The sequence below is a fragment of the Typha latifolia genome, chromosome 3 (assembly GCF_019914945.1).
Source record: "Typha latifolia isolate L0001 chromosome 3, TyphaL0001v2, whole genome shotgun sequence".
NCBI classification, from domain to species: domain Eukaryota; kingdom Viridiplantae; phylum Streptophyta; class Magnoliopsida; order Poales; family Typhaceae; genus Typha; species Typha latifolia.
In genome coordinates, this window is record NC_133088.1 from 2,512,314 (window position 1) to 2,522,785 (window position 10,472).

At 37.0% G+C, this 10,472-nt stretch overlaps 2 protein-coding genes across 2 annotated transcripts; one reads left to right on the plus strand and one right to left on the minus strand.

Annotated features, from left to right (window-relative positions):
- Positions 1-912: 912 nt before the first annotated feature.
- On the plus strand, positions 913-6,224 carry LOC140784810 (calmodulin calcium-dependent NAD kinase-like). Its single transcript, XM_073132372.1, has 9 exons — positions 913-1,091; positions 1,173-1,373; positions 1,482-1,705; positions 1,830-1,891; positions 3,822-4,037; positions 4,532-4,661; positions 4,785-5,125; positions 5,469-5,610; positions 5,815-6,224. The coding sequence occupies exons 1-9, from the start codon at positions 1,082-1,084 to the stop codon at positions 6,055-6,057; spliced, it is 1,569 nt and encodes a 522-aa protein (XP_072988473.1). The 5' UTR covers positions 913-1,081; the 3' UTR covers positions 6,058-6,224.
- A 1,419-nt stretch (positions 6,225-7,643) lies between these two features.
- On the minus strand, positions 7,644-10,191 carry LOC140784195 (probable WRKY transcription factor 21). The gene is made up of 4 exons (XM_073131451.1): positions 10,046-10,191; positions 8,729-9,588; positions 8,532-8,657; positions 7,644-8,169 (listed from the first exon to the last, which is right to left on the minus strand). The coding sequence occupies exons 2-4, from the start codon at positions 9,529-9,531 to the stop codon at positions 8,025-8,027; spliced, it is 1,074 nt and encodes a 357-aa protein (XP_072987552.1). The 5' UTR covers positions 9,532-9,588; positions 10,046-10,191; the 3' UTR covers positions 7,644-8,024.
- Positions 10,192-10,472: the final 281 nt, after the last annotated feature.

Genomic DNA, 10,472 nt, shown 5'->3' on the forward strand with positions numbered 1-10,472 from the left:
TCTAAAATAATACGAATTAGCTTTCAAATAATAAAAATATTAAAAAAATATTAAATAGATGTATACTTTTATCATATCTTTGTCATCTAAATTTTCAACTAATACTATTTCAGATGTGTTAGGAAATTTATTCAATATTATGTAACTTCGAGGAATGCATATAAGTAATACGCAAATAACAAACAAAATAAAATAAAATAGTCAACTGAATAGAAAACAACCAATGCATGATTGAGTAATAGTAGAGGTGGGCCAACGACCCATCGCCCATTACACTTAGCACCAACCATCCATGATTTGTGGGATAGATCCAAATTGCCAAATTTCTCCCACCTAATCGTTTTCTTTATAAAATAATAATAATAATAATAATAATAATAATAATAATATATCATAATTAATGCACTCCACTGTAGCATGATGATAGAACTCATTCTCTCTCTCTCTCTCTCTTATATTTTATACACAAAACCCTTGCGATTAGGTAGATCCCGAATAAATTAATACGAATAAAAACATGTGAGGTAGTTATCAATTTACCTTACTCATAAGCCAATAAATATAACATTATATTATAGGAAAGCAATATGCCATGTACTAAAATAAATTTTGTAATATCTATTTACTATATTATAAATTATGTTTTTTAATCATATAAATATAGTTTATTGATAGTGTGATATATTTAACAAATTTATTTGTTTTGTTATGTCATCAAACCAAACACTAATATAAAATATATTAATCCAATTATCATCTAATCAAAGCTGCATATTGACTGCCTTGCTATTATTTTGGGTTAGGCTTGGGGTGTACTTAGGACCAAAATACTTGTAACCGGCTGAGTTAATTATAATATATTTTCTAGAAGAAAAGGTGTATATAATAGTATGAGTTGCAATTATTAAAAATGGCACATGTAACGCATTAACGTAAAATGATCTGCAGGTGAGCAGAACAAACCTCCCTTTCTTCGCGTCTTAAATCGAAACGAGAGCTACTTTTATCTTTATGTACCCCATTCAACCTCTCCAACTCCTATACCTTGTATCTAATTTAACCCTTCCTTCTCCCAATCGCCATGAGCAAAGGTAAGCACTCATCTTCTTCTTCTCTTCTCTTGCTAAGAAATCATCTAATCTAATATTTCGCTCTTCGTCTCTTCTGCTCAGATGTTGCTACTGAATTGGGCATTCTCCATCTCATTGCCCTCTCCATGGCCGGTGCCGTCGCCGCCGCCGCCGCAGCAGCAGCTGCACATTACCGCCGTCAGAAGAAGCGACCGTCTGCGAGAGACTCAAGAGAGATGCCGCGGCTCGTCTTGACGGAATCCGGCCGGGTCGAGGAGCTGGAGAAGTTCTCGCTCTATGTTGGTAGATAATTTCTTTGATTCAAAGATTTTTCTCTACATCCATCTCGAGAGAAAAAAAAAATAGAGAGAATGGATCTTTGAGATCTGTCTATGTTCTTGGTTCTTGTAGCTAGGCAGATCGGATTCAAAGGCACGCATGAATGCCCTCAGCTATCCAAGTTGGCATTTGATTACCTTAGGAAAGCTCAAGGATGTGAAGATGATATATTTGCCTTCTTTTCTGAAGATCCAAATGCTGAAGCCCTGTATGTGAAGCTTATTGAAGAGCTGGATAAATGCATCCTTGGGTATTTTGGATTCCACTGGTCTCATGCTACTCACATGGTCAGCCAGGTAAAATCCCAAAAAAAATTTACATTTTCTTTTAACAAGCAAATTATTTATTATAACATACTTGTTGGTTATTCTTTTTACCTTTTAACTTTAGGGATCTTGCTCTTAATCTATTAATTTATAGGTTTTGTCTGCTGAGGGTCAACCCAAAAGGAAGTTCAAGAACATGGTATTGGAGGCCACAAGGTGTGTAGTTTTATCCTCTCCTTTCACTAAATAAAAATTATAATTAATAAGATTTTAATTTATAAATGTCAAAAAGTAATTCGAAGAGTACCCATAAAAAATGAATTAAAAAAATATACACATATATATGAAATTTTATAAGAGCCTGTGTGTGTGTGTGTGTGTGTGTGTGTGTGTGTGTGTGTGTGTGTGTGTGTGTGTGTGTGTATAAAACCTAAAATATATATCTTAAATAATAAATGAACGATGCCATTTTTTATAATATCATCCATTGGAATTAAAAACTAAAACAAAACAAGTTTCGGCTCATCAACGTGGCAATATAGTAATACAAACGTGCCAAATTTTATATGGGCCAAGTTGGCCCTGAACCTGATTAAAGCTCTCTGTACAATGATATAATGCACAGCCATGCCGGCCATAGTTTATCTTGGTTCACGATTGCCATGAGATCACGTAGTTCTCTAATCCGATGGAGACATTGGTTAGGAGATTTTCTAATCCAAGTTATCTACTTGGATTAGAATATTCAATACAAAATATAAACAATCTCTGTTATCTAACTATTTATGCTAAAAATATTATAAGTATAATTTATTATGTTCTCTTTAGCTCAGCTCTCAACTGGTACAAGAAAAATGAAATTAAAAGTATGGGTTATCCCCTTTTGGCAAATAATAACTACTTTGCCTCTCTCAAACTCTTTATCATGTTATCTATCAGACTTTTATATTTATGTATTATTTAATATTTATATTAATGTTTTGTGTCGCATTTTGAAAGTTCAATTCAATGTTGAGCATATTAAAACTTGACTATAGTATAATTGATGATATTTTATAATATATATCTAGTGAAATATTCTAATATGGGTCCTCACCCGTGATCATATTTGTGATAGTATTTGTAATATAAATTATGACGAATTTAATTAGATCATTTTTTGGGCAGAAATTCCAAAACTAACCTTAAAAAGACAATATAGTGTTTTACCAAAAAATAAATAGACAATATAGTTCTTTTTATTTGTAAAATAGTATTTACAAAAATCAAATCAAGGAAAATGCAATAAAGTTGATATCATCATTTTTATTCCTGATCTTTTTTATCACAATCAAACTCTTATTTTTATCTCTTATTTTTATCTAATATATGTCACTATATTTATGAATAATATTTTTTTTACTCCCGAAACTATCACTCATTTTTTTACAATAATCTTATAAACTATCAAAAATATTTCACCCCCTCCCTCACTCCCTTTCGTTAGATTTCTATTACCTATTTATATCTATAAGTTGTCGCGTGATAAAAAGATAATATGTTTATCTCTTATATGCACGTGTAACTTAAGAGAGAATTTTAAGTTGATAAAAATAAATGAGTAATTTGATTATTTTTTCAATTCTATCTTAAAAGTTAAGGGAGTAAAGTATTTTTGATAGTTGAGAGAATTATTGTGTACCAAAAAATAGTTTTGATTATCCTTTATATTTATCCTTATTTTCTCAACTACCTACAAAAATATAAAAGAATAAAATAAATAGAATAGATGAGCACCATTCCTTATCCTATGAGTATTTATTTTATCTCAATCAAATTTTTTTATTAGCCCGCTACCAAACGGGCCATTAACTGGGGATTCAAACCGTAGCTATATTGGCGTCTAAGGATATCTGCCAAAGATATTTTGTGAAGATAAATAATGAAAATGCAATGTGACTACAATTGATAGCGTTTCTGTGCAAAGATTGGCTCAGTTACCTTATATATGGGCTCTAAAAATAAGACAATCTCAAATTCATCCATTTTTAGATGATGCAAAATTTGAAAAAATCTTTCTTCTTCAATTAAATCAAAATTTGACCAAATTATGTTGCAAGATGGCAGAGGCCTCACTTGTGATCATTTGCATTGCATCGGAACACAGGAAACTGAGGTTTGAGAGGGTGACAAGAGACCTAAAGGTGACAAGAGTCTTCTCGACTTTGGTAGAGGAGATGAAGGCGATTGGGATTGCCAATGAATCCCAATGCACAGACGTGATGGTTCCCGTGGCATTAAGCGACAGGAGTCCGGTTCTACTCCTCATGGGTGGTGGAATGGGAGCCGGTAAGAGCACCGTCCTCAAGGAAATACTCAAAGAGTTAAGTGCCAATCTCTCTCTCTCTCTCTCTCTCTCTCTGTCTCTATTTTATCGATCTAAAATTATAGGTAAAGACCAGAGCTGAGCATTCTTCGTGTCGAGCCCAACTCCAAGTCCGACCAATTATAATTATAATTATTAGAGTCTTAATTAAATCTAAACCCGACTCAATTAAAGATTGGTTGGGAGTGAATTCGGATTGTCGTAGTTATCGAAAGGACCAATACCAATAAATGCACTAGATTTATCTTTGGTCTTCCATATATAATAGGAAGGATTGGATTGCATCATTGCAGGTCAAAGTTTTTTGAGTCGATAGAAGCCCTGTTAGACTTTGACTTGCAGTTTGACTCGATGAAATTTGCATTAATATATTATCTTGATCATGGGTTGTTAGTATCCTGTGCATATATGCAAGTACGAGTCTACTAATTAAAGGTCGTTGAAACCGAAGGTTACGTGAGACAATTGATTAATGGCGCGTTCGTTTTCAGGGCATTCTGGTCGGGGGCGGAGACGAACGCGGTGGTTGTGGAGGCGGACGCATTCAAGGAGACGGATGTCATCTACCGAGCCATTAGCTCCAGAGGTCACCATAATGATATGCTCCAAACTGCTGAGCTTGTACGTACGATGCAGCTTAATTAGAACTTTAATAGCACTTGATCATCAAAATATATAGACACATTACACATATGATCTTTTACTGAAACAATTAAATCCTGACGCGGGTGTTCTTCTCATCAGGTACACCAGTCATCAACAGATGCAGCTTCCTCCCTCCTCGTGACGGCGCTGAACGAAGGTCGAGATGTTATCATGGATGGTACTCTCTCCTGGGAGCCGTTCGTCGAGCAGACGATTGCCATGGCTCGTGCCGTCCACCACAAACGGTATCGCATGGGTGTGGGATACAAGGTTGAAGACGACGGGACCGTCGTTGAGGACTACTGGGAGCCTGTGGAAGAAGGAGAAGAAGATGATGATGGCAATATTTATCAGCAGAGTGCTAGTGCAAGGAGGCCTTATAGGATAGAGCTGGTGGGAGTTGTGTGTGACGGCTATCTTGCAGTGGTGAGAGCAATCAGGTGAGATTCACATTTTAAAATATTAACATTAGACACACTAACATAATACTAATTTACTCTTAATATTTATCATATTAAACTATTTTATATCAAATTAGAAGGAGATATTCATGATAATTTCATAAAAAAAATAAGACATATATTTTTTTAATTTTTTCTTTTACTTTATATCATATTAAATATAATTATTTTACTTTAATTTTGGAATACAAGTGAATATAAAAATAACTATTCTCAAAATAAAGATCTTATTTTGAGATTAACAAAAATAAATACCTATGATTTATCTTATTCCTAAAGTAAATGATGTCTTATGTAATAGATTATTTTGAACTGCATGCAGGAGAGCGATAATAACGGGTAGAGCAGTGAGGGTGAAGCCCCAGCTGAAGTCCCACCAGAGATTTGCCAATGCCTTCCCCAAATACTGCAATCTAGTAGACAATGCCAGGCTCTACAGCACCAACACCATGGGATCCGCCAAGGTCAGTCATAAACCATTCGCCTAACTCATAAGACTTATACGACAATCAAATGAGGCCTAAGTAAGTTTTTTATAAAGAAAAGCTCGAGACTGAGAACTCTGATACCTAAACACTCACCCTATTACTCTTTTGATATTTTAACCATACAATTCCAAAGGTAATAAACTTGAATGATTACTTCAATGGCCCATTTCTTTGTCACAGTTGATAGCATGGAAGGATGGAAACAGCAGCTTGCTGGTGGAGCCACAGGAGATCAACTGTCTTGAGAAGGTGAGCAAGTTGAATGAGAACGCCAACTCAGTGTATGAACTCTATCCGCAAAGTGACACCACATGTGGGTCTCGATCCGTTTGGAATGATATGGTCATGAACCCATCAAGGATGTTGATCCAGCAAGAGCTCAAAGCTGCAATTGGTGGAATCGAGGCCCGGGCTGCCTCGTGAATCGTGTATGCGTGGGTCCCACATGTTTTCCCCTTATAATTTGTGATGCAGACCATGCATGCCTGAGATGAGCATGGCATGTTGTACCCGGACCTGTGCAAGTTATTTATTTTCATCTGAATGTGGTACCACATAATGCAGATATTTATAATAAAGTTAAATTCGTATGATCTACTCTCTGAAATATTTAAAAATATTACCATCTCCGCACTTATAGAAAGGTACAGAGTGGTATAATTTAAATAGTACAAGGGTGTGCATTATATATGTTTTAAGAAGTAGAAATTTTATCTATCTTTGTCTAATTAAATCGATGCCTTTGAAATTTGAATTCCTATTCATCTAATTTTAAGATAAAAAGTTTTTATCCAACCAGAATAGCATTAGAAGTATTTGAAAGTCCTAAACTATAATTGAAGCCTGTAGACAAACTATAACTGAAGCTAATAAATATCAAGCTGGATACTTTTCAGATCAATCATTTATTCATAATCCACAGATTTAAGTTTTTATGTAGTGTGGGCCAGTATTGACTTAGTTGACACAAAAGATTTGGCTTTTAGCAGTGGTTTAACTTCATTGAGACATTTTAATAGATATAAAAAGAATATCTTAATGGAATAATGTGCCTTTCATACCTAATATTTTCTCATCATTAGCCTGGCAAACTATTGAGTTTATGAGTATTTTATTCTACTTCTAGATGAACCGTAGAATATTCCACGTATAATTTAAGCATTTCCTGCATTAATTTGAGTTATGCAGGCACGTTCTCTCGTTTATTCGCTAAATATTCGATTATCGAAAAAAATATCTTTTAATGCAAGTCAAATTCTACTTCTGGATGTAGTCTGTGACTGCTACAACACTTCAAAGATATACGTCTTAATTTGTTTCACAAGAAATATTTAGTATTTCCCCCTTACAGTTCAAAGATAAGCAGCTCTGAAAGATTCAAAAGTATATATCTTATGCCATTATTAAATACGAAGTCATTATGTAATTTGGTATCATTAGTTTAAGTAACTAAAGTTAGGACTAGGATTTATTCCTCAGTACTTCAGAAATAAAAGAATTAGACTGAAGCAAATCACGGGCTTAGCTTTCAGCCAACTTGTTCTATAAATTGCACAAAGGAAAAAGAACAAGCTTGGCTTGGGACCCAGAGAGGGGAAAAGCTAATCTGGGGGGCTTGCAGCCACCTAAAATACTTCTCACTTAGCTGTTTGATGATGGCCTGATGAGATTAAAGAGGGATGTATCATCTAGTAAAATCAAAAGTTAATCAACTTGGTCCTCTCAATAAATTCTTTCTTAGTTCTTGTTTATAAGTTGCTGGATTCCTGGAATGAGATAGTAGGATAACATCTAGTCTGGTTAATCGTTAACAGTCTGACACGATAAGCAAATTACTCCATAAAAGTTGCATAAATGGTGGCATCTTGGGAAGTTTCATGGGTCCAAATACTTCCATCATTAGAGACAGAGGCACAGGCAAGGACAACCCAAGACACAGTTTGACATTGCCAAAAGATCGGTTGAAAACTACAGCATGAGACATCCACAAAGACCAGCAGCAGAAGAAGTACTGAAAGATAGAGATGTAGCAAGTAAAAGTTTGATCAACATGAAACACTAACATTCCCTTAAAAAAAAAAAGATTATACAATGTGCACAATTATCTTCTACAGTTCGCTATCGACCCTTCCAACTCTTCAACTGCCTCGTCACACAAGTTTGACATATTGAAGTGTTATAGCAAGATTGAGAGTCACTTGTCTTCATTGCTTGAGTTAGCATTTCTATGTGGCTCTAAGGGGAATGAACTTGTATGCCCCCCTCAACCAAGACTGAAAGGAATATCATAACCAATGCTGAAGGGCTTCAATTACTCCGTTTAACAGACTAGCCCTATCAATCTTAAATGAGGTAGGCACTTGCATTGGTGGAGGAAAGATCCAAAGCTTCTAAGTTTGGGCAGACTGAGTTAGCAACCTGGTGTGGTTGTGCTCGCCTTCATACGTTACGATGAGCATTGACGGGTCGTCCAAGCACCGCTCGACATGCTTCCTTGCAGGGCAGCCCCTCATGCTGCTGCATTTGTAGTAACCCCTGCATTAATTGAAGTGGTGATCTCAGCAGGTTGTTTCTTAACACAAGAGGATTAAAGCAAAATATCCAATTTTTTGGAAAGAAATAATCATCACTATACTACTGATAGTGACACCTTATAAGCAGAAGAAAGAAAAAGCTTGAGGAACCCTATGAAGAGGCATAACAAATTCAAGCAGGTAGATAACAGATATTGGGAAGTAAAAAATGAATTCACTATGCACACATATATTCACAACCTAATGGACAACAACGCCAATCTGACTTACTATTACTAGACCAATCAACTCATAATTGTGACATATTAATGGAGATTGTACTCGATATGTTGATTCAATTTTTTTCTTTTAAGCTTGTCATACCTAGGATGAGGAGAACCCTTAATTGGTTTCTGTCCATACTTCCTCCACGAGTACTCATCAGGAGGTATATCAGCAAGCTTGTTGCTGATAGCAGGCACCTTTATGGATCTCTTTACCCTCAGCTTCCTACGAAAAATAAGACCAAGTTATACCTTGTTTCCATCAGCAAGAACTGGATATAGTTTATATGATCTAACCTCCTCTTTGTACAATGGCACCTCCCACTGGTTGCACATTTACCATTACCATCCTCTCCTTTACCAGTACACCTCCTCTTAGGAGGCGGGTGTGCATTCACCGGATCAGACGAAGCCGGCCCACCGATCAAATGAAACGCCTTCCCATCCAAGCTGGCCACACTACCATCCATACTCAGGGAGGATAAGAAAGATCTCGTCGACGACATGGTCTGCGTGCAGCTCGAAGCATCAAACTTGAGGTTTATGCCGCTGCTGCTTCTCTTGAACATGTCAGATTGGAACTTCATTTGCTGCTGAAACTGATACCCTTGATTGTTTTGCTGCTGCTGCTGCGGCGGCGGCTGGAGGATTTGGAAGTGTGGGGATGAAGTCTGCGGCGCAAGTTGGTGAGTGCTCTTAGAAGAGGGATTCACTTCCACCGTTTGGGTATCAAGGAATATCTTTTGGTTGAATTGGTTTGTAATTCTGGTAGTAGAACCCCGCTCCGATCCTTGCCTGCCTAAAGGATTTCTTGGGAGGAGTTGGAGAGGCTTGGGAGAAGGGTCTGGTTTAGATACTAATGGGTTATCTAAGAAGCACTTCTGATTCAAAGGGGGCTGGCTTCTTCTCACAATCCTAACTCTTGCATGACCAACACCATTGCTGAGCAAAGACACCACCTTTTTGAATCTCGAAACAGCTTCCCCAGTGTCCGTCACTAAATTCTTATACTGGACTTGATCTTGGGACTGGGAGAGGAGGTTCAGAACTCTGTGGCAGCTATCCACAGCTGCTCTATTAGCTTCTTCCAACTCCTCCATCTCAAGCTAACACCGCTAATCACCCTAAAACTTCTAAAGGTTCAGCAGTAAGCGCATCTGAGAAACACCCAAAACTCAGTTCATCAGTTAGATCAGAAATAAAAGTAACACATACGGGAAAAGAAAAGAAAAGAATTGATGATCTCTGGATGACTAAATTTCGTGGAACTTGATCAAATTGTATCCACGAGAGGTATTCCTAAACTACCATACCAGAACGAAATAAACCAGCAATCGTAGGAAACTCCGAAATCCCAGAACAAAGCACCAAAATTGACCCAAAAGTCCAATCCCATCTAACAAAACAAACCGAAAGGATAAAAATGGCAACCAAGATCAGATTTTGACGATCCGATTCAACCAACAACCCAAAAACCAGACGTGGGCTCGAATTGCTTGCGTGAAATCTCATCAAAACACGAACAACCCACATGGGGGCTTCGTTAAAATAAAATAGAAAACAAATCTATTCCTCGTAAGAGGACAGCGAAAGCTAGAAGAGCGTATAGATGACCTTGGGGTTCGGCGGATGCCCTAGAGCGGTGGTGGAGGTGGTGGCCTTCCCATGGCTTCCCAAGGATAGGAAGGTGTGAAGGGGGAGACCGGACGCAGAAGGAGAAAATTTTCATCTTTTAATTAATATAATACTCAGGCATCCTTAGAAAAAAGAAACGCTTCCAGGGACTAAAATATTAGAAACGGGATTGTGAGGGGGGCGCATTAGAAATATAGTAATAGATAAAACATCTTTATTTCGGAGGGGTCATATGCAAAAGTACCGTCGATGGAAACGGACGGCTGTGATGTCGTTGAGCTCTGTTTGTTTTTGTTTTTTTTAATCCCCTTTTTGCTGGTCAAAAACGGCAGGGGAAGCACGAAAGAAAGGGCATCTCTAGGTAGCCGTTGCTGGTTGGGAGGACACGAGGCCGACACGTGTCGGT

What these genes read in the sequence shown, in the direction of transcription:
- LOC140784810 (XM_073132372.1), top strand. An exon ending in CTACTCACATGGTCAGCCAG is followed by an intron (nt 1,706 to 1,829) that starts GTAAAATCCCAA and finishes ATTAATTTATAG; the next exon opens with GTTTTGTCTGCTGAGGGTCA. An exon ending in CTCAAGGAAATACTCAAAGA is followed by an intron (nt 4,038 to 4,531) that starts GTTAAGTGCCAA and finishes GTTCGTTTTCAG; the next exon opens with GGCATTCTGGTCGGGGGCGG.
- LOC140784195 (XM_073131451.1), bottom strand. Translation starts at nt 9,531, where the DNA reads ATGGAGGAGTTGGAAGAAGCTAATAGAGCAGCTGTGGATAGCTGCCAC. An exon ending in TGCCATTGTACAAAGAGGAG is followed by an intron (nt 8,658 to 8,728) that starts GTTAGATCATAT and finishes TATTTTTCGTAG; the next exon opens with GAAGCTGAGGGTAAAGAGAT. An exon ending in AAGGGTTCTCCTCATCCTAG is followed by an intron (nt 8,170 to 8,531) that starts GTATGACAAGCT and finishes CAATTAATGCAG; the next exon opens with GGGTTACTACAAATGCAGCA.